Source organism: Anabrus simplex, chromosome 7 (assembly GCF_040414725.1).
Source record: "Anabrus simplex isolate iqAnaSimp1 chromosome 7, ASM4041472v1, whole genome shotgun sequence".
Lineage (NCBI taxonomy): Eukaryota > Metazoa > Arthropoda > Insecta > Orthoptera > Tettigoniidae > Anabrus > Anabrus simplex.
Window position 1 is genome coordinate 79400857 of NC_090271.1, and position 24552 is coordinate 79425408.

At 40.1% G+C, this 24552-nt stretch overlaps 1 protein-coding gene across 1 annotated transcript in view; it reads left to right on the top strand.

The window, feature by feature from the left end:
• Positions 1–24552, top strand: part of LOC136877702 (synaptogenesis protein syg-1-like) — a 1066513-nt gene that overhangs the window by 765407 nt on the left and 276554 nt on the right. Inside the window, exon 8 of the mRNA XM_068228708.1 lies at positions 17361–17491. Coding sequence (XP_068084809.1) covers positions 17361–17491 — 131 coding nt within the window. The remainder of the gene's footprint in view (positions 1–17360; positions 17492–24552) is intronic.

Genomic DNA, 24552 nt, shown 5'->3' on the forward strand with positions numbered 1-24552 from the left:
CGAACCCGGGGCCTCCGGGTAAGAGGCAGGCATACTACTCCTACACCACGGGGCCGGCTTGCTACTCCATATTACAAGAGGAAATTGTATTCACATGTATGTCATTTGGAAATGTTTTGGCATAATTCTCGGTATGCTACAGACTTGAAATATCTTGCATGTGAGCAGCTTCTTTAGTATAGATTTTATAATAAGTGTGATACGGCTACTAGAGTAGAAGGTATCAAGTGTTTAGTGTCAATCTGCAACAGAGCTGGCAATCCTGGATGTTATCGTCCGAGATACAGCGGTTTTCAATTAATCAATCATCTCTACCTTCCCAGTATATTTCAATACTTTAGGTCTAATGACATCTATGTCTGCTTCTTTAAGACACTGGAGTTTGTTTACCATTCTTTCTACTTCCTCAAGAGCAATTTCTGCGTCATCTTTGTTCTCTTTCCCATGAACTCATGAACTCGGTTGTTCGCGAATTCTACAAACATATTTCCCTCTTTGGAAATATTTTGAAAATATTCCCTCCAACTGTTCAACCAGCGATAGCCTGGGATCCACTATAATTTCACCTGATTTATCCAAAGGACTCCTCATTTCCTTGTTCCTTCAACATCTGAGGTTCTTTATTACTGTTAAAATTCGTTTCCCTGCCGCTTTACCAAGCCTTTGCAGGTTAGTACCGAAATCTTCCAATGAATTCCTCTTCGACTATACAATGATTTGTTTCCTTCAACTGCGTACAATTCCCTGTCTGTATCAGTCATTGTTTGGAGCTATTTTTGGTACGTCCTCTTTTTCCGTTTACCAGTTGCCCTAACTTCATCACTCCAGCAAGATCTTTCTCAATCTTTACACACAGTCGTTCCCAGGCATTCCCCTGCTGTTTCTACTACAGCATCCCTGCATGCTACAGATTGTCTTTCTATATCCTTCACCTGTGGACTGTCAATTCTTTAGGACTCCATCATAAGGTAAGATTAGGTTCAAAGCACAAAGGGGGTTGGTGTAAAATGCCTGGCCTTGACTGATGACAAAACGATCTCTCTCGGAGTATAGAGATTGCAATAGAACAAATCAACTTTCTGAAAGAAATAGCAGAAAACTTTGGACATCAGATACCTTTCGAGTTCATGACCAATATTAGAGATTCCCCCAAAGCACTAAATACATAGTACGGAAATATTAACGAGGTTAATCAATTGAAAATACCTAGTGAAATAATTCAGATTAATTGGACTCGATAAGGAATCAAACTGATCAAGGGTAAGAAAAATGGTACTCTAATACAAAATAACTGAATATACTTACAGGAAGAAGAATCTCTCAAGGAAAACTAAAATCAAACATAACAAAACGGTTATCAAACCGGAGACTCTATATGACACATAATGTATGTTCTGTATGAAATACAGTGAAATTGAAGAAATAGAGAAAAAGGAAAGGAAAATATTGAGAAAATATCGGCGCTATTGAAAACGGAGAAAGGAGAGTTGAGACAAAGGATAAATAGTGAACTATGTTGGACACGATCACAAAGAGGAGAGTTTTTCGATCATATAATGAGGATGGATAACAGCAAATTGACTAAACGAGTGTTTGATCATATTTACAAGAGCAGTTTGTCAACCAGTATATCCAAGGAATAAAAGAATATATCACAGAGAGTGGAATAACAGACGATACAATACAAGAAGAAACAACTTTCAGAAGACTGATACAAAATTTCATGGGTCTCAGGAAGAAGACGAAAGGAAGTAACATCTGGATACAAAAGATGAAGAAACAGTAAAGTGAAAGAATGAAGAACTGTAGGAAGACAAGGAAAGAAGGGTCAAGATGAATGCACAGCGTTGCTTTCCTTATCCTTAGATGGATAAAATCAAAAAGAAATAATAATAACAGCAACTGAATCTCGATATATGAGTAGTCACTCAGATGGCTGGAGTTTGAACTCCGGGCAGTACGTACGGTGGTTGAAATAAACAGTCCATTTCCTTCATTATAGTTTAATTGTGCGTAAACCTGACTGTCCCACGACTATGGCCACGATATCAGCAGTTACTTATAACCAAATGCTTGCTCAATAATAATAATAATAATAATAATAATAATAATAATAATATGTCTCTCGGGGTGAAGGTACCTGGGTTTTAAGAAGAGGTACAATTGAGTCGTCCAGTTGCAAAACCCGTTATGTCCGCCTTTGTATACAGCTTATCAAAATACTAATCCAGTATTGTAATACATGAGCAAAGGCCATTTAATCCATGCGTTTAAAGGTGGCAAATAACATAACTGCTGCAGAAGTCGTTGTGTGCAGCGTGTGATATGCAGTATAGCTCATTATGTCCCAGAACCCTGTAGGAGGATCATACTTACACGAACAAAAACAGGCAACTGTGTGATAAGAAGTGAAGTAAACTACAACAGCGATTGTGGTGGAAGCGAAAAGCATATTGAAGCATGGGAAACCTTTTTCTGATATTATGCCAGTACCAGAGGAGGAAGGGGTTTCTCTTAAGGAATAAAACCTCAACGATCTGAACACATTGCTCATCGAACATTACGGGAAAGAGTGGATAAGAAACGATGACCCCATGTTCTACAAGACACTGTTTGACCAGCGGCAAACTTTAAACAGTGAAATGCCAGACTATGACATTGATGCAGAAGATTTTGTTGAGGGCAATAACAGATTGTTAATATAATTGTACAAAATGTTAAAGAACTTATAAAATGTTTAGAATGAGTGATGATTTCTTGATGTAATCATAAAATCAAAGAGCGGGGATTAGATATCAAAACATCATATCCTAGCCTTAAAAATTATTTCCATTCATGCTATTTTCATAGTGTAAAACTTTCAAACGTAGCAATTAAAACACGTTCGCCATAAATCTGCACACTCTCTTCCATATACTGCTGCACATATCTTTTATCTCCACAAAACTGCTGCAAAACTCGTTATGCCCAAATGTTTTTGAAAAATCATGGGTTCTATAAGTTATATTTTGTGGAGATTTGTATGACAAAGATGAACGCCTACTGTTTAATTACAAAATTTCAACCTCCTATCTTTGTTGCATAACAAATGACAAATATGTTTGTCTGTATATAACGGGTTTTGAAACTGGACGATTAAATTAGGCAAACATCCTCCGTTAATTGCAATCAGGGTGAAAACTAAGAAGTAATTTTTTTATAGGGAGAAGGTATTAGGAAAAGAAAGGGAAGTGTCTCGAAGGGAATGAAATTGAGTGAATCCCCAGGTCTCGCGAAACTAATACTGTCGGGGTCAGCAGACGACAACAGTTGACCAACGGGTGTCAGATGGTAAAGACGTAAGTGAAGAGGCTAGCACAAGTAAGTGGAAGTATGTCAGACTCAGCTATGTGCCCAGATGTCGCCAACCCACCCTCTTAAGCTGAGAACTTCTGAAGGAATTCTCCTATGTAATCGTCTTATAACAGGCATGAAATACCGTGGATGTGTTCTACTACTTGCGTTCACGAAAAGCTAAACAACGGACAGTCATCTTCGGGAGTGACCTTGGAGCTCAAACTCACCATCCACAGAATACAAGGGCACAGTAACCCTCAGCAGCTCGCACAATTTTAGTATGGCGAAGTCTTGAATGTAATTCATTTTCGCGTATGTATAGTCCTTCCCATCAATTAGTCGATACCTTCATTCTTTGAAAGAGTTAACTCTGAACCTCTCGCGGATTAACAAGGAGAGGATTCGACAACAGATTATTATGAAAGTGGCCACAGTCCAGACAAAAGACATCGGACATCTACTACAGTCAATAAATTAGAGGACTGGCGCCTACAATGTAGGCAATATGGCGTACATTCATGTACGTACTGCAGTCAATGTGTTCGTGGAACTGACCTAGCAGTTCAAGGATCACATAGTCTTTTGACCTGCCTTTTCGCGTCCCGTCGTGGTGATCCGGGCTATTTCGACTTGATCATCTCAAATGTTTCGGTAGCTGATTTGCTTAATTTATGGTGGAACTCGAAAGTTTCCCGTTGCTCAAATTAAGACATTCTCACGTTCCGCCGTTGACATTCAACTACCCTTCACAGCAGAGACCGTAGTTCTGCCTATATTGTAAGCACCCAACTGCGTCTTGCTGCGACTAGCGAAGAACTATCACTGCAACATCCTGTGGTGCGAACTCTCCGCTGTAGTGCACCACAGCGACATTAGATGGGCAGTCCACTAGCTCTACTACGTGAAATTAACTTTGGGAAACTTTATCAGAAATGGCCGCTACTGTTGAACAAACTCGTCTTCTGCATTAAGTTTTCACAACTAGCGTTGTACTAACCTTGTTGGAATCTCGTATCCCATGTCGTAGTAAATTAAATTTTCTCTCACAAGTGGTGGAAATATTTACTTTCGTGTGGGTTTGTAGACGAGAAGTGACTAAAAAGAGAGATCAAATTAAAGTAGTGAGCTCAGCTGTTTGTCTTTCCTCCAAGAGCATGCAGATGTTCATTACGAGCGTAATTCTGCAAAGGCTTGCAAAGTTACTTTTGCAAAACTAATTTAAATTGACTTGCTTTATGCGATACACTACTACAGGGATGACCGTGATGGATTCACGACTCAGAGACTATGACGTGAAGCGGCCATCACATAGAACTCTGAACATTTCATTCATTTTATGGTTAATTACTAGCTTAATATAAATGATACAATACTTTGAACTAGATCACCGTGTAGCCAGTATTAGATTCTACATAACTACCAAGTTTTACCAAAATCGGTGAAGTATTAATTGAGTTATTGAAGATTGAAGTGATAGGTGAATTTCGTGAAGCATATGGCAGATTCAGCATAAAAGAAGCCAGGTGACAAGCCTAGGTACAGTATTATCCTACAGCCCATCCATGCCAGCTGACTGATGTAAGTTCTATGACGTGATACTGTCAGTGTGTGATGTCTGCAGTTAAAGTCTACGAAGTTCGTCGTGTAAGGTAACTAAAATTACGAGTGAGAAAGGAAAGTCATTCTCAGTACCCCTTTCCGTCTCTCAAATACGGAGGTGAACAGCCAGTGGTCAAGCCTCTTCTACTCGGTTGGTTGGTTGGTCGGTCGGAGTGAAGATCTGTTGGACCACGGACCAACTGTAACCATCTGTAGCCTGAAAACTACTCTGCGTCCGCCGACCACGCTTTTTACGTCTAATTTCGAATCGACAGTGCTAGACTGTGCTGCATTACAAGTCAGTCCAATTTCCGGCGGGACTGATAAGATCGCACATCACCTTTTTCCCATGACTTCTATGTAAACAAATCAGTTCAGTCCGGCCATGAGAGTCAATCGGTTATAAACCATTCCTTACTCCAGCTATAAGTTTTATGTGATCATGTCTGTCTGCTTGTACCTAGCTGTGACGAGGCGAATCCTTGCAATCAATTTACTAACAAATGAATATACAAATTGACACTCACATAAAAGTTCGCAGTAACGTCCCGGGTGCTTGTGATCATAAATGTCAATTTTTTTGCTTGGTAACTTTGGAAATTAAAGGGGGAAAGATAAGGGTTCGGTGACGCAAATATGTAAAAGGGCTCGTAATGGTAGGGTAACGGTCATAGCCTTAATTTAAGTACAGCCCAAGGATTTTCCTCGTGAGAAAATGAGAAACCACGGTAAAACATACTCAGGGTTGGCGACGGTGGAATTCGAAACCACCATCTTCCGAATACAAGCTCAGACGTAGACGACCCTAACCGCATGGCTAAATCGCTCAGTAAAATTGTGTTATAAAATCTACTTTGTATTCCCAAAGGAATATGTATCAAAGAGAACAGTATTCATAAATCTAGCGTTAATATTACATGAAATGTTATACAGAGTGTATCAGAACTATACCGACAAAAAACCAGAGATTCTCCTCGTGTTATGTTAAGAACGTTGGTGCGATCGGACTGGCGGAGAAAATGTTTATTTTGTTACATCGATGCGCGTGATTCAAATTGACGAACATGGAGTATTTGCTGTGCCAGAAATCCAGCGGCTGCCATGCTTAAGGGACGACGAAGTTTTGGAAGGAAAGTGGGGTGTATGATGGGGACAGAGATAATGATCCGTGCGTATGCAAAAATTTCCTCGTTCGACTCGCACAAGATTGCCCTTGTCTCTTTCAGGCAATATCCACAGTTCGTTTATTAAACTGCCGTAACTGCACACACAGTAAAGAAAACACACTGTAATTAAGACACTCTGTATACTGTAGGTGAAGTTCATAAGCCAAACACTAAAATATTTAAATTTTGTATGGATTTGTTGTAACTTGGTTACTCATTACCACGGTTAGGATTTTCAGGTTCAAATTTCACATGAAAAAGGATGGGAAAAGGTGCTCAAATACGGTTAAAGAAGGAAAAATTATGAAGCTCCTGTATTTCAAGACATTAAGCGCCTCTGTATTTTAAAAAATCTGTTTCTATTAGGATATAGAATGTCTTTGTAGATGTTAAAGCTTCTTTCGACATCCACAGAAACCAGTGGGACAAACCTGTTATTCATTCGGAATGGCAACTCTACAGATGTGGCAAATTCCTCAATTTCTGGATTCTTCTGAAGATCGGACTCAATTTTACTTTGGCAAAGCCGTCTAACTGCTCCCTCGCGGAAGTAAAAATATCCCACTGTTTTTCCTTTTTCAGACCTTGTTTTTCTAATCGTTTAATAACTGCAGTCAGGTACTTGTAACTATGGACACAATATAGTTCTGACTGTAAATTATGTATTTTTTTTTGTAACAAAAGTTGATATGCCTTGGAAATTTCACCTGCGTCGGCTTGATCCAAAGAAAGCACAATGTCTAATTTTGTCTAAATTCTCACACAATAAGACTGCACACTCAATCCACGATCCCCAGCTAGTAATGATCGGGAAATTTGGAAGTTGCAGACCAGTGGGTTCCCTGTAGGCAACAACACGACTCGTAGCTTTCAGTATAACCTTCTTCAGGGCAAATATGAATTGATTTGCGATGTCGTATTCGTTCCTTATGGATTCACAACTCCTGCGAAGGGCATGAACCAAGCATGTCACATACTTCAGCTTAGTAAATAAAGGTTTCAGTTGATTAACAGCTGAAACCATGTATGGATTTTGGTCAGTAACCACAAGAGGAAGTTTTCAAACTCGATATCAGTAGGGCAGAGTTTTTGGCAGAAGTCCATAACTGATTGCATCACTGTACTGGCATTGCCTTTCTGCAGCTAATACAATTTTAACAACAATGGTTTAACGTTTTCCCCTGCTAAGGGAAAAACTAAAATGTTCAAAACATATCGTTCCATTGAGTCTATGGTTTCATTCACGATGATTCCCACATCGCAATCAGACACTTTCTCCTTGATTCTTTGTATGGTTTCTTGGTAAACAGGCTCCATGTAGTCCATGTAGTTTTTTTCTTAAACTACTCTCATTGGGCATTGACATCTTCGTGTATTAATCAAAAAATCCCTTGAATGTTGGATGGTTCACCTTACTGAGTGGAATTCCTGCTTGTGTAAGAGCTGCACACAAATCAATGTTTAATTCCTACAAATTTTGGCTTTTTTGAAGAACTCTGTTGAAACGCATTTCGTAATAGAGGTTGCCACGATTCTTTTGCTTGAAGAGTCTTATTCATTTGATGCTTAGAGATGGAAATGTGTTGTTTGATGCGATCTCGCTGGTAATTTTAATCTAAAAAAATTCTTGAATCACAAATAGTACATCGCATAACAGTTCCATCAGTGTCTATGAAATCTGGTTTGAATTCCTGAGCCAGTGCAATAAATCGGGCACTGGATACCTTCGGCATGGTAAAATTTAGTAGTACACTCGTTTAGTAATGTAACAAAGTGCTAACACCAGTTCACTTACTAAGTCAATGCGACTATCACACAACTCACTCTTGCACTCACTAGCCCACTTGCTGTCCACACTCTTTTATAACACCACCACAGGTACCAAATGTTCTCATTCATGCTGTAACTGCAGTCTCAACGATTTCTAGTAGCTTCGAGCAGAACCCAGTCTCAATTCTCGGAACTACGCGGGTGCGGTTGCTGACATCCATGTGCCACCATCCTCCGCCTCCATGAGAACAGATGACGTCTCTCACAGTAACAAACTCACACTCACGAACAGCAGGCTACTGATTCTGGTGGGATAGACTCACTCGCTGTCAATTGCATTATTGCGGCCTACACTATAGCGGTAAAACGAGAGGAAGAGGTTTTGTCGATCACACAATTAATTTCCACTGCTGCTAGTGTGCTTTCAACTCCCGCGCGGTGTTTACTGAAAGAGATAGGCTTACTATTCGCACGTACACAGCAAGCTGAGGAAACGTTAATTGAAAGTTAAATATTTTATATTAATTAGAAATCTGATAGAATAAATTGGAATTAAAAGAAAAAAATGGGGAAAGGGGGATTATGGTCATAGTTCGGGAAAAAGGGATAAAGGGAAAAGGGAAAAGGGTAAAATGTGCGTGAAAATGCCTCTTTTAGCAACTAGAAACAAAATTTCACACTGTGATGTCTTTCCGAACAGCTTTAATTTACCCTTAAAAGAAAAAAGGTGTGCACCTAAGAATTCTAACCTGCTTATTATTAGAAATAATGTAAGAGTCACTTTTAAGTTAACCGCCTCTCTCTGTTCCCTTTATCGCCTTGTAGAATCATGTCACGGTTACCACATTTTAGCCTTAATTTGACAACATAGTCAATGTAACCTCTTATCATCAATTCACTTGCAACAAATGACCACATTTACAAAGGAAGTGTTGGATATGCGCAAGCTGTACTACAGTAATACAGTCAATAAGTTGGCACCTACAATGGAGGCAACACGGTGAACACTCATGTACTACAGTCAATAACTTGTTGTACTGGCACTTACAGTGTAGGCAACATGTACTACAGTCAATAACTTGTTGTACTGGCACTTACACTGTAGGCAACACAGTGTACACCTGCGTACGTACTACAGTTAATATGTTGGTGGACTGGCACTAAAAGTTCAAGGATCTGACAGTTATAAGATGTGCTGTCCATCCTGCCCAGCAGGCCTGTAGGGAGCTAATTAGGTACGTACTTGGCCCCGGAACTCCCGAAATAGCAACATGACGTACAAAAATGCTACGCTTTATTATAGAAGAACGAATAAAACTATGATATATACAATATATACAAATTATTATTATATTGTCCAACGGGAGCTTGCCCACTAACCTCCTAGTCTCCGCGCAATTCAAACCCTACCTTGCGACATCTTACGTACAACTGTATGCAAGTCCACTGTCGAGAATCCCCCTCTGCCATCTTGATTTCGTGTTTTTATTCACCTATAGTAAAGCAAAGGTTAGTCCCTTCCCACTACCTTAGGGACTGGGTTTGGGGCGTTTCCGAGCCACTTACACTGCTCAGTGCTGCCCTCTGATAGTCCTCTGGACAATAAAATCTCCATTTCTTACTTTGCGCTCTTGCTTCTCTTTCTTGGCTGGAAAATTCCTGCACTGGGAATACTTTCCTCGCTCCCTTTGTCACCCGAAACTGCGTACACATGTACTGTCTACTTAAAAATTGTCAGTAACAAACATCCGTGCTAGTAAACATGTGAAGCAAGCTCTCCGCCTGGCTAAGGCCATTTCTTACTCTGCTTTACTCGACTATTTTCCTTCATTACTAAATTTCATAAGATAAAATAGCATTAAGTATAACTGCATGTCATTACAAGTTAAACCTTATTACAACTTGATATTCCTATACTGGGTTGTTCCTTTCCCAATACTCTGGGATCAAGTCCCGGCTGCCGCTTATCTGACAGTCCCCGGTTCGCCGGAATATAGTGGCTTCGAACCCCACTGTCGGGAGCTCTGAAGATGATAGCAACCCAGTATCTGAAGTATTGAATAACAACATCACGAAAATTAAATAATGTCATTCATAAAGTTTATGTAGAAACGATATTTGTTAATATATATATATTGAACCCTTTGGTCCAAAGGTCATGGGTTCAATATATATATCATGTTATTAAATGAATGGTTAAAAATATATAATGGTTGAATTAATACACGCTGGCGAAACCACGTTTACCTGTTAGTTCGAATCATGTAACATTGCCGATCGAGGTCACATAGCTTATCCCGCTTCACTGTCAAAACTCGACAGACTGAATCATATTTCCCTCTCTCTCTTTCCACAAAGTTCAGATAAGGAAGACTCCCTTCTAACTTTATAATGTATTTAAGCCTATTGAGTCAGTAAATAAGAGAGATAATAGGTTTACAAAAACTGCTCTTCAATTTCCCAACCATCGTCCCATTAAATTTAACCATGTTTCCTTCTACATTGTGTCACGAATCGTTAATGATTTTAACCTTCACCGTTTCACAAATACAGATAAATGTACTCAACTATAGCAGTCTTTAATGTGCGGCACAAAAAGCGCACACTTGCACTTCTCAATCAGTAAGCCGTATATTTCTTAAGAAATTGTAATAATTGTGCTTTGATTTCAAATTTAGCGAATAACTACCCGTTCTTAGCACGGAAATTTGTAATGGATTACATGTTTCCTTCATGAATTTAGTATGCGAATTTACATACCTCCATTAAAACGTTTAATAGACATGTTAAACAGATATTTTTCTTCGAGTCCGGAAACCGTAAACGGAGTTAGTGGGACATAAAAACAATAACACAATTATTTTTGTACAAAAGCACGAGACAGAGTGAGGACGATTACAGAGTTTTTCGTACGGTACAGTACCGTCGGACGGTAAATACGTAGACAGCATAAAACAACGCAAAATACCATATTCTTAAACGTTTGTCATATACAGTCTGCAGACAGACCTAATATGATGAATATACATTGATTTTCACTTTACTCATTTTGTTATAATGGAGAAAAAAGATTAATGAAAGATAAGTGATGCTTAACAGTTTATAGCTGGACTGACATCAAGAATCATTTTACGGTACTCGTATAAAGTATCCAGAGAACTTCCTCTGCTTATCATTTTGGGCTATGTATTTTCTCCATGTGACCAACGCTATTACCTTTCTCACTGCAACATATGCCACCGAAACATGGACCATGAAACTGGCAGATAGAAAGAAGATACAGCGCTTCAAAACATAGGCGTATCCTCATTATCTTCTGGACTGAACAGACTAGCATCTCCACCCTGGATGAACTTGGCATAAGAAAGAGAATCCTGAAGCATACCTCACATACTTCGGCTACATCGCTAGAAGAACAGAGAGCGTGGAGAAGATAAATATACAGGGCAAGGTCAATAATAAAGACCCAGAGGACTATTCCCAACTACATTTAAGGACCAGGTGCAGTTGATTTGGCACTGTGGCACACTTGGAACAGTCACATCAAGAGAGCTACTTCATGAGCTATCACAACACCTAGTCAAGAGCAAAGGATCCAGGAGAGAGATATTTCCTGATTTTCTTCGGTCTAAGGTCTTGTTTTGAACATAACTTATACAAATGCATGTCTTCACTAATACTTAAACCTAAAGACGTCTGATAATACTAATAATCCAAGCCTGTTTCCAGTCAATCGACCGGGTCAGAAATGGAATAAATGGAAGACCCCATCTAGTGGCGAGGATAGGAATTGTGCCAGCTGCTGAAGCCTATCGTACTCCTCTGGGGCAATAATTAATGACTAACAGATGAAATTATATCGGATAGTGGTGCAGGAATGAAAGATGGCATGGAAAACCGGAGTACCCGGAGAAAAATCTGCCCCACCTCCGCCTTATCCAGCACAAATCGCACAATGAATGACTGGGATTTGAAGCACGGAAACCAGCGGTGAGAGGCCGGTGCGCTGGCACCTGAGCTACGGAGGCTCAAGGAAGTTTTATTATGTTCACAATTTTTATAAGGTTTGCAACATGTTCTTGAAAGAGCACCTTTTCCATCGAGCGAGTTAGCCGTGCGGTTAGGGGCCCTTAGCGATCAACTTGTATTCGGGAGATAGTGGCTTCGAACCCCACTATTGGCATCCCTGAAGATGGTTCTCCATGGTTTCCCATTTCACATCAGGTAAATGCTGTACGTTAGTCAAAGCCACGGAACTTCCTTCCTCCTCCTAGCCCTTTCCTATCCCAAGGTCGCCGTAAGACCTAACTGTGTCAGTGCGACGCAAAGAAAATAGTAAAAATAATAAGTGCCCTTTCCTATTATTCCAAATAATTTCAGATGAAATGCGTTAAAATGGTATTCATTTGTTATAGGAATTAATTCAGTGTCATGTCGCTACTCACAAGTGGAGACACTTCATGGACTTCAGGGAAGCACGTCTTCCTGCCTCAACTCGGCAGCCCCTAATCTTAAGAGAAATGTTTTTGTATTTATGCCGAGTCCTCTCTCCGAAGGCTGGTTTAATTCTCAACTGTTCCACTCTGAGTTGTTATAGAAAGCCTTGGCGTCACTGAGGGGACGAACTCGGGAAACGAGGAGTCAGATAGTATCGCCTTTCGAGATCGAGCCAGAATGTGCTGTCAGGCTCGTCAAGCCCACTGAAAGAGCAGGGACTGGCTGCATAAAGAATGGTGTCACTAGCATCACTCATATCTCTGGCATTTCCATATTGTCGTAGACTAAGACAACCGAGAAAGATTAATGTTGGCAACAAACTTGTTCTTGCTCATTCCAGGACACACGGTGCACTGTAAATGATATGCCTCAATAGATATGGATCTTAGTTGTATAACAATTTATTACAAAGTTTTCCTCATATGCAATACAGTAGATTTAAAATCTATACATGTTTTAATCCTAATTTGGGCCATCTTTAGTAGAAAATATTATTAAAATATGGTAATAATAAAAAACAATCAGAATTATGTTGAGGAATGATATGTGCGACCGGCATATGGTACACTATTTTTACCTTGAAGATAGACTTCATGGTCCAACTGGATTATTTCAATATATAAAGTTCATTATATTGGCACTAAGGTAGTAAGTAAAAATTTCTTGAAGTATTCAAAGAAGGGAATATCGACTAACGGGAAAACAATTTTAACGTGGGACTTGTATAAAGATGTGGTTAGCTGTCAATAAGGTACTGAAGCGTTAGAAAAGAAAACCAAATTATTTTGTTGGAAAAGAGAAGAATAAAAGTCCACATCAATTAGCCAGTTGGACCAGGAAATCTATCATCAAGGTAAAAATATTGTATCTTATTCCGGACGCGCATATCATTCCTCAACATAATTCTAATTGTTTTAATTATTACCATGTTTTAATAACATTTGCTACTGAAGATGGCCCACATTAGAGCTGAAACACGCATAGATTTTAAATCTTAAGTGTCAAAACATTTTACTGTATTGAATAGGAGGAAAATGTTGTAATAAACTGTTATAAACATAAGTTAGCTGTCAGTACGGAAACCATGATATTTACATCTTGTGGTAGGTTAATGTAAAACCATTTTTCTGTATATTTTTTGTGCCAGGGCTAAAGAGTATAAGTCAAAAAGTAGCTGTTTTCATAACATAAATTTGGAGGTTAAAAACAGCAGTCCTTGAAATGAATAGGTCTACATCAACATATTTCACAAAATTGTATTTTCACTTTTTTATAACCATTTTCTTCTGCCAACTGTTGAAAATTAAATCTTTGTCTTGTACTAAGCTCAACGGACAAAAAATGAGTCACCGTGGAGAAATAATTTTAAAATCATCATTTAATATCGTGTCTGGACTTGATAACCGCCTAGATAGCTCAAAAAATGAGTCCACAATATTGTGCAGAGACGTCGCATCCAGGTTAAGTCACTCGCTGAGGATTTGATGCGAGGATGCTGATGTCGGTCGGCGTTTTACCCGCTATTCCAAACTGTCCCACAGATTTTCAATGGGGCTCAAGTCAGGTGATTTTGCAGGCCAATCGAGATGAAATAGGGTCCAGCCCGATGAACTTTGCTGCTGTCACCTTGAAAAATCGGGATATCAATAGCATACTCATCATGCAGATGTTGACAGAAAGGCAACACCTGATTGTCCAGATGCTTCAAATGAACGAGCTGGTTCATGTTCGTGGTCACCTGAGTGGGCGGGCCCAACCCATGACACGTAAATATCACAGACCCAACTCCGGCTTGAACCTAACCTTCTGTACATCCAGAAGGAAATGTTCAATTTGGCCTTCGGTGCACTCGACGACGTGCGTCATTGGAATACAATCAAAAACGTGATTCGGTAGAGCACATTACGTTCCGCCATTCAGCTAATGTCCACGTTCGATGATTTCTAGCCCATTGAAGACGTGCAGCATAATGTGTCAGTGTGAGAAATGGTCTCTTGCGAGGTGACCGACGTCAAATGTTCATTGCATGCACAATATTCTCTCGCTAACAGGTTGAGATGAACCTTCATTCACTGACTGCAGCAATTTCTCTAGGGTTTGGGAGCGATTTTGATTAACAAGCTGTGAAACGCGTCTCAGGTCCCCCTCAGTCAGGATCTTTTTCCGACCACAATTCTGACGTCGTGTTTCGTGGCCACAAGTAGTACACCACTACTTGTAGACACGCTGAACAGTCCTGTGAGAAACACCAATAAATTCAGTAACTTCACGCACCGTATGGCATGGGCACGGTCAAACAAGATTGCACCTTTTTGCCACTTTGTCACATCCTTACATCTACCCATATTGACGTACACTGTCCCTTGAAACATCAATGTCTCACTGATCGCTACCGCCTTATGCTCACGTGGAGGCAGTGCGCGTGTGGTTGAGCACAGGATTCGTTCGCTGCGCCATCTGTACCGGCTTAACGATCCATCTGTGCATGCTGGCTAAGGTGACAAATGTTTTGTCCGGTGAGATTAAGAGCATCCGATATAACATGAGTTATACTCTTACTCCCTGGCATGAACGTTACTTACCCGTGGTTCTGCCTGCACTTACCACAGAATTTAAAATGGGATTTCAACGCTGTTAGTAACACACCGATAATATTCTACTGAGTGGCTTGTATTTCTTGCACCTAGGCTCGCGATAAATTCTTCCCCTCACATTTAATGAGCCTGCTGATTTACATGCATCAACTGTAAATAACATATGTAATATTTGTTAATGACTCACCGAAAATGCCCTGCCTTGCCCTTCGTACGGCACATCCTTGTAATTTTGCTCTCAATTTGTAAAATAACCTAGATGGTGAGCCTTCCATCTGTCATTGTTATTCTGTGGCAGTCATAACATATTTTCAGGGCGGAAAACGATAGTTGAGCTGAACAGTTTGTTGCCATCATACGCAGACAAATAGTAACAGCAGTGTGCGGATTAGGATATATACACCATTGGACTCCACTGTTGAATATTTAGTAATAGTTCTATGAATGAATTGGTTTCTACGCCATTTGAATTCAGGTGCGCTTTGAAGATCAAACACTACATTACAAATTCAAGCTACTGTAAACATCTGCATAAGGGACGCGTTTCATGTCATATAAATCAACAGTTGCAATTTTTGCCGCCCCCTCAAAATTGGTCGCTCTAGGCCAAAGTATAGATAGCCCTATACGTAAATATGTCACTGATCTCATATCTCATCATCTTCCCTATAACGTTGCATCACTCTCCTCAGGATCTACATCAATCAGCGTGTCAGTACCAAGCCCAGGAAACATTAATCGTATATCTAATATATTAGGCCGCTTGTTCGGATTTAAGGATTCCAGGCGTACTTTCTTTTCTTCCACATTTCTTTCATTACCATCTGATTTCCAATTTGACAAAGTTTATCTCACAGAGGGAAAAAGTAAAACTATTTTTGGCTTGCATCATGAACAGATACCAATCCACCGAGCGACTGATTGCGCGATTTGGGTCACGTAGCTGTCAGGTTGAATTCGGTAGATATTGGGTTCTAACCCCACTGTCGGTAGCCCTGAGGACGGTTTTCCGTGGTTTCCCATTTTCACATCAGGTACATTCAGGGACTCTCATGGTCGATTCCTTCCCACTCCTAGCCCTTTCCGTCGCTATAAGACGTATCTATGCCGCTGCAACGTTAAGCAAATGGTAGAAAAAATAATAAAACTCTAATATACCCAGCTCTCGACATCCTAACCCCTGGGTCGGATCTTCGAAATGCTCCTTTAACACACAACAGTTTAATAATTTGATGGATTGTTAGAATTGCGAACAAAATACACGTGGACAATTTTAGGACATTTTAATTCTAAATCTCACATTCATGCTATCATTTTTTGAAACGGCAAACAGTTCATTATTTAGTAACGCATGTACCAAACCACAGAAAGTTGTTATTTCTTGGAAAGAAATGTATTCCAACTCTTTAGTATGAAACTGAACTCTCAGCCGACCTCGTAGGCTCAATTGTGGGACTAACTGTTCAGGCTTTGAAGGCTTCTGGTGCACAATTTTCCTGATTTGTTTCATTTTTGTAAGCTGTCTGCTCCTTTTATATACTGGTGTATATATCCTATAAAAATATGAACGCATTAAGATTTGTAATGGTGTATGAATTACTGACATTGATCAAGTCCTTCCCAAGCGTAATCTCCAATACAAACTCACAAACTTTTCCCTTTATAATATTAATTAGTAAACCTATGGACAACATTAATTATCTAATTACTTTTCTCCCTATGAGGAGCATAGGGTTGGATTTCCATCTTTCCCTGTTACCCAGCATGTCCTTAATTTCACCCCAGCTCTTCCTCTGTTCTTTTCTTTCTGCTTCCGATGTCCGCCGCCACGTGATCCTGGGCCTAGCACGTCTCCTCTTTCCCTGAGGGTTCGAGACGAGTGCTTCCTCTGCAATTTGCTCATCCGGCCACTTCAGTCTCTGCCCCTACCTTCGCCATTTTATCCTCCTTATACTCAATTCAATAGACTTCTGGCTGGTCTTCCCCCAGAGCGTAGAACTGGAGATGACATTTGGCCTCCATACTCCCAGAATGTTCCTCAGACATCAGTTTATGAATAACTGTACCTTCTGGATCAGATGATTCTTGTTTATCCAGGTCTCACATCTGCGAAGTAGGACTGACTTAACACTGCTTTCTAATATTTGCAACCTGACTTCATGCTACATTACTTGGATCTCCAAAGTCTTTGTCCTTTGCCGTCATTGATACGATTGTTGATATCCTCTGTCCCGCCTCAATCTGTGGTGATAATGCAGCAGACATAGAATTGTCTACTTTCTCTATGACATTAAGGGTAACAAAAATCCATGTACTTTAAATCTATATGTTAAGAAGTTGACTCACCTGAAAAATGTATTACTGAATGAGAGATAATCCATTATAACGCTTGTTTCAGATATTCCCATGTTGGAACTTCAGCTGGGGTCGAACCTCAATCCTGATGACATCGAAGAAGGCGATGACGTGTACTTTGAGTGTAAAGTGCGCGCAAATCCTTGGGCCTACAAAGTTGTTTGGAAGCATAACGTAAGTTTGCCGACATAACATAATATTCTGTACCTTTGTTAAGACAGCATTCGCTCTGATTTGTTTACTGATCAAATTAACTTCCAGAATCGTCACGATAGAGACTAATTAGTGTGAAATTTTATAGTTTACTCAGATTCCTTCACTTTTGTGACTCATCATAACACACAGGCCGTTCAATCTACCGACAAAAAATTCTTGCCTATTAAATATAATAACTAGAGCCCGGATTTTTATGCATCATTAGGTTAGAATGCAAACTTACTGAAGCGAGCAGCAATCATAGTCTACCTTCACAACGATTACTCTATTGGGTTTGCATAAACAGGAGGGGTACGGCCCATCAGAACCCCTATAATTTATGTTACTCTTGCTACATTATGGGAGAGCGGATGGCCGACACTTCCTAGTAACCAAATTATTTTGCAATGTAACCTGTTACTGCATAAAAATCCGGGCTTTAATAATAACACAATTTCAAATGAAATAGATGATAGCTTATAGAGTATACTAAATGAGTCTGTGAGCATTGTCAGCTTGAGACAATGTATCGTAAATTAGAGTGTCTCGAAAGTAGTTCAGTCAGCTTCATGAGGACACTTCAACACTTGTCGGATCCAAAAAGAAAAGTATAGTAGCAGTTGTCTATTTAATTGGTATGGACGGAATGGTGAACCTAGTTTTGCCGCAAAGAAGACGGGCGTTGGTTAGTACGGTGAGAGCACAGAAGACCTGACTTGGATGTCGTGTTGCCACAGGAGAGTACTGATGCAGGTCTTTCTAGTTGATTCCCATGGGCGACCTGCGCGTCTGGGTGGGTGGGTGGCGATGATGATGATGATGATGAAGGGAGAAGGAGAAATCCGATTTCATCACACAGCTTACTTCTCACTATAACACCAAGGAGTCTACTAAGACTTGAAGTACCTATCCCACGGACGAACAACAATCAATAGCGGCATACGCCCTCATTCCACACGAACACTCCCGAGTAGTTTGGAAACGAACAAAAGCTCTCAATACGCAATCTAATGGTTAGAAATTGCACAACAGCACCTCTCATTCCCTGCCAGTTACCATGCTGTTAATTTTTTTTTCACCACCAGGACTCGAACCAACCAGCCTACCGTGGTGTCGGACGGGAAGGACTTGACCCCTTAACAATCATGACCACTAGACGGGCGGTTCCGGTGTTCACACTGACAATTGGTGCACTTTGTGGTCACATATAAAGCTGTGACTTGATTTAAGACCTATGCTTAATTCATGAAGTCGCACTGAAAAGCTCAGATAGAAAAAACGCTCCCTCTGAATCCAACTTGGTGAGTGCAATCGCTGCTACGTCTGGTGGTATTTCAAGGTGGTCAAATACGCCAGTCTTCTGTCAGTAGATTTACCAGCACGTAGAAGAACTCTAGGGACAAAATTCAGGCAACTCGGCATCTACAAAAATTGAGAAAGTTGTTAGTGTGGCGTAAAATATTATTATTCATAGCAAGTGGCTGTTTGGTTGGGTCACGTAGCTATCAGCTTGCATTCGGGAAATGGTGGGTTCGAAACACACTGTCTGCCGTGGTTTCCCATTTCCACACCAGGCAAATCCTGGGGATGCGCCTTAATTAAGGGCGCGGTCACTTCCTCCCCACTCCTTGCCATCTTTATCCCATCGTCGTCATAACACTTGTCTGTGTCGGAGCAACGTCAAAGCAATTATTATTATTATTATTATTATTATTATTATTATTATTATTATTATTATTATTATTATTATTATTATTATTATTGATTAAAACACGACGCATACGCCATTTTAGGTTTACATTTCATTAAACTAATGCATTTATGAGTTAGTGATTTATAACGCCGAAATTAAGCAGCACTTGACGTGGTCATGTCTTCAGTAAGTGAGAGAGTGATCATCCTGCTGCATATAATCTCCATGTCAGTACGTGGCGTCTGCTGAGTGTTGAAAACCGCGTGCTAGTGTAATGAAGAGTAGTTTCGCGTGTGTTTATTTATGTTGAAGGCAGCACAAACACTCAGTTCCCCGAACCAAGGGAATTAACCCTTCACGATTAAAGTTGCACGACCCATCCTGGAATTGAACCCAGGCTGGATAATACTGTGGTGGTTAGTAGTATTATGTGTTTTGATGATGATGATGATGATGATGATGATGATGATGATGATGCTTGTTGTTTAAAGCTGCCTAACATCGAAGGTCATCGGCCCCATTATGTGTTTTATACATAGATGCGCATTATGACGAACATAAGCTAATATACCGGCTTAACCGGGAATCGAATCCGGGACCCTCTGAACCGAAGGAATGAGCCCGGAATTAGTGTATTATTTCTTGTTGTTCAGTTCTGGAACATTAGTGTTCTGTTACTATCGTCATACTCCTTACAATCATTACACATCGAATACACCGTGACACTTCACATCATACAAAACACGGCAAAACTGGCATTGCATCCGCTCTGTACCACTTCTTCTGTTAACATCTCCTTCGTATCTGCCACCTACTGGGCGAGTTGGCCGTGCGGTTAGGAGCGCGCAGCTGTGAGCTTGCATCCGGGAAATAGTAGGTTCGAATCCCACTGTCGGCAGCCCTGAAGATGGTTTTCGGTGATTTCCCATTTACACACCAGGCAAGTGCTTGGGCTGTACCTTAATTAAGGCCACGGCCGCTTCCTTCCCATTCCTAGGCCTTTCCTGTCCCATCGTCGCCATAAGACATATCTGAGTTGGTGCGACGTAAAACAAATAGAAAAAAAAAAGTATCTGCCACCTCATGAGTCACATACAATGTTATATCTCTTCTTTGAATTGCCTTTTGTAAAGATCCTTCTGCCGTATACAAGCTGATGGTAATTCTTCACTGAAACTACCTTCGTAGATGACTCACTTTCGCGTACCTTTGACTTATTCTGACTGATGTTTTTTCAGTTGATAAACCTTTTTACTAAAGTGCATTGATTGGTCAACATTTCCTTCAGTTACAAGAATTGTAGACAGGAAGATTTATTTGACCTAGTATTGGAATTGCGTTACCTAGCAAATTTTCCTCCAAGATCGCAACCCACTGTTAACATGTTCTCCTAGTTTTATCATAACTTCATTTTGACAAAATATTATACCGAAGGACATAGAATACATCCAAGCATACCTGTCAACTTGTCTTGATTTTCCGTAACATGTACGAATTTTTAGTGATATTTTTCGGAAGAACTCTGTTATTGTGTATGATTTTTCAATATTCACGCTTAGAAACATTTTTCCTTCATCTCACCGATATATGGTGTTTAAATATATCGCAAACATTTTTTTATATTCGATAATCACTCGTTTTCTCATTCGATTCAGTGGTCTCTAAAGTCGAATGACCAATCGTTCGATAGTCGCTTTCATATACTTCCGTCTCTAGTGTCGCTTATCGTGGTCGCCTCGTGGTATTGTCTCTATTATCTTCCGTTGTTGTGAGTTCGCTGTTATAGTATTTAGATGAACATTACTTCTGTCAGTGCTGTTTGCAAGATAATATTTTGACTGAAAACATTGTCAAGAGGTTCATGAGTGTGTGCAACTATTGCCATCGCAGACTACACAAAGAATGCCTGATTACAAACTAGATGATTATGTCCATCAATAAATAACAGATGCATGTATTCCACGCTTAAACGATGGTCTACTATTCTTTCGCGCAAGAATCGTCTGGATTTCTGGTTTTGGAAGTTGATAGGTGTCTGCATGATGTATCTTTCCTGTCGTAAGAGGTGACTAAAAGGGGGTGAATTCGAGAGGGATCTCACTTGGGATGATGACTACGGAGTCTCTAGAAGAGTCTGGTAATGTTTACACTTACCTATTCTAGGCTTCTCGCTCCCATTTTTCCTTCTTTTCCACTTCAGTATTACCTTCACGAGACTTTATTTTTCATATCTTTCATGGTATTTCGTTTCCCTTCCTCTATTCTCCAAGGGTCTGACTTCTTCCATTCTTGTGATTGCATAGTGATTACTAAACGCCAATTTCAATAGGTTTGCCACGTCACTCGCCTGACAAGCGCACGCCTTCTAAAGTAGATGATGTAATCTCAATTGAAGAATGGACGACGCAATAAGGGTGGACAGCATAGTTATTTAATCAACAGTAACGAAAGGTGATTTTTTTACCTTACGAATGAGAGGTGAGGAAGGAATAACGAAACGAGTGGTTGTAGCATATTGCATTCTATAGAGAATTTACTTATTTGAAAATCGAGCAAGTGACTGTGCGGTTTAGGTTACGTAGCTATCAGCTTGCATTCAGGAGATAGTGGCACTGTCGGCACCCCTTAAGAGGTTTTCCCTGCTTTCCCATTTTCACACTAGGCAAATGCTGGAGCTGTACCTTAATTAGGGACACGGCCGTTTACTTCTCATTCTTATCCCTTTCCTACCCCATCGTCGCCGTAAGACCTATCTGTGTCGGCCAGACTTAAAGCAGATTGTAAAAGAAAAAATTAAGAAGTTATATTACCCGGCGAGTTGGCCATGCGGTTAGGGGCACACAACTGTGAGGTTGCATCCCAGAGATAGTGGCTTTGAACCCCACTGTCTGTAACCCTGAAGATGGTTCTCCGTGGTTTCCCATTTTCATATCAGTCACCGTAATAACTATCTGTATCGGTGCGACGTAAAGAAAATTCCAAAAATAAAGTTATTTGTAATTATATATTGGATTAGAAATAATTTTGACACGTTGCCACCAAAATCATGCATGATCGAGATGGCTGTGACCGACACAATATTACGTTAACAAATGATAGAGTATGAAGATAAAGTTGGAATTCAAGAGGACAATTTGGGGTAAATATGCATTTATGGTCTTACCGAGCTCGATAGCTGCAGTCGCTTAAGTGCGGCCAGTATCCAGTATTCGGGAGATAGTAGGTTCGAACCCCACTATCGGCAGCCCTGAAGATGGTTTTCCGTGGTTTCCCATTTTCACACCAGGCAAATGCTGGGGCTGTACCTTAATTAAGGCCACGGCCGCTTCCTTCCCACTCCTAGCCCTTCCCTGTCCCATCGTCGCCATAAGACCTATCTGTGTCGGTGCGACGTAAAGCAACTAGCAAAAAAAAGCATTTATGGTCGAGGAGTAAGGTATTGGAATAAATTTTCGAGGGAAATGAACAATGAATTTCAAAGTTCTTTAAAAATGTTTAAGAAAAATCTAGGTTAACAATTGATAGGTAATCTGCCATCTGGGTGACAGCCCCAAATACAGATCATAGAATAGAATTTATTTATTTATTTATCACCTACAGGATGTCCCAATTACAGATGATGTAATAGAAAATTAAATAAAACATTAAATTCAATAATTAAATTAAATAAAAAATAAATTAATCATTGATGATTGACTGAAACATGGAAGGAAGTTCAGAATATCAAAACTCGGGAGTAAATTTGGACCATTCAGAGAAGCTGTGGGTAAGCAAAACAGAGTTCAACCAACCAGATATGATTTTTAAATGAAGGTGTACGAAAAGCAGCCTCTGAACTGTAAAGTGTCATTTTCCGTACACTCTTTAGTGTGGAAAGAAGTGAACTTCATCATAGTATCATAATATGCACGAGCATTCTAAAGTGAATTATGAACAATTGCCATATTAACACGTACCGCTAGGAGAATTCAGCGTCTGATTGGCCGATAAAACGACTTATATTCCAGCATAGCCTGCAACATTTCCTTCAACAGCGAGGATCGCACGAAGTCCGAGAGAAAGATCGTGGAAAATAACAAAAGAATCACCGAAGAGATGGCCTCAAGGCTCTATGATAACAAGGAGCTTTAGCAGATTTGATTTGCTAGCTTGCGGCTGAGCTTGTAGTTCGAGAATTGGTCTCTTCATCTTTCTAACAGCCCATAATCGACAACGGGAAGATGATCGTCGTACTCGCCAGATAGTGAATGCTTATGATTACGATGACAATTGCACCTTGGTGTAACTATATAAAGTTTTATTTCGGTATTTTTCAGTATACGGGGTGAATTGGCCGTGCAGTTGGGGGCGCACAGCTGTGAGCTTGCATCCGGGAGATAATAGGTTTGAACCCCACTGTCGGCAGCCCTTAAAATGGTTTTCTGTGTTTTCCTATTTTCATACCAGGCAAATGCTGGGGCTGTACCTTAATTCAGGTAAGGGCCGATTCTTTCCCACTCCTAGCCCTTTCCTATCCCATCGTCGCCATAAGACATAGCTGTGTCGGTATGACGTAAAGCAAATTTTTTTAAGTTTTTCAGTTTGACTAAAAAGTGATGTGGACAATACAAACTAGGAAAACTTATTCCATGATGGTCATCAATTTCTGTGAGGAGATTCACCGTAAGAAGACCATAACAAGGTTGTAATGTTTTAATTATTAAGCGATAAATTAGATAAAGCATTGAGTAAAAAACTTGGTAAGAGCTTTGTTTAGAATTTTGCATTATATGGGGCAGAAACGTGGATTGAGCAGATAGGAAAAGGCTAGAAGAGTTTGAGACGTGGATGTGGAGGAGATTGGTGAGAATAAGCTGGATGGAAAGAGTGAAAAATGAAAAAATGAGAAAGGAAGGAGAACAGAATAGGACACTTATTAAGATGGGAGTGTTTGTTAACGGAACCACTGGAAGGATTAGCCTGCGAAAGGAGACTAAGGGGAAGGAGAAGGTACAAGATGATAGATGACATCAAAAAAGAAGGAACTTATATGGATTTGAAAAGGATGGCAGAAGACAGGAGAGCATGGATAGCTGCAGTGTGAAAACCTGTCTGCGGGCAGAACGCATGAAAAGTCTTTCAAATTGGGGTTGAGTTCTCAAATTAAAAATCGACGAAACGCTGTTCATGTAACACTTCAAATTAATATCGCTTAAAAATGATTACATATCGAAGCCTAAGAAGCAATTCTTCGTATCTCTCAATGATCTTCTAGTTCATGGAATGGTCACGCCTCGTAGCCCCGTACAGCTATGCAGTCCAACAGAACTATTTCCGTCGTGTTCATTTCAGTATAAAAGAAAATAAA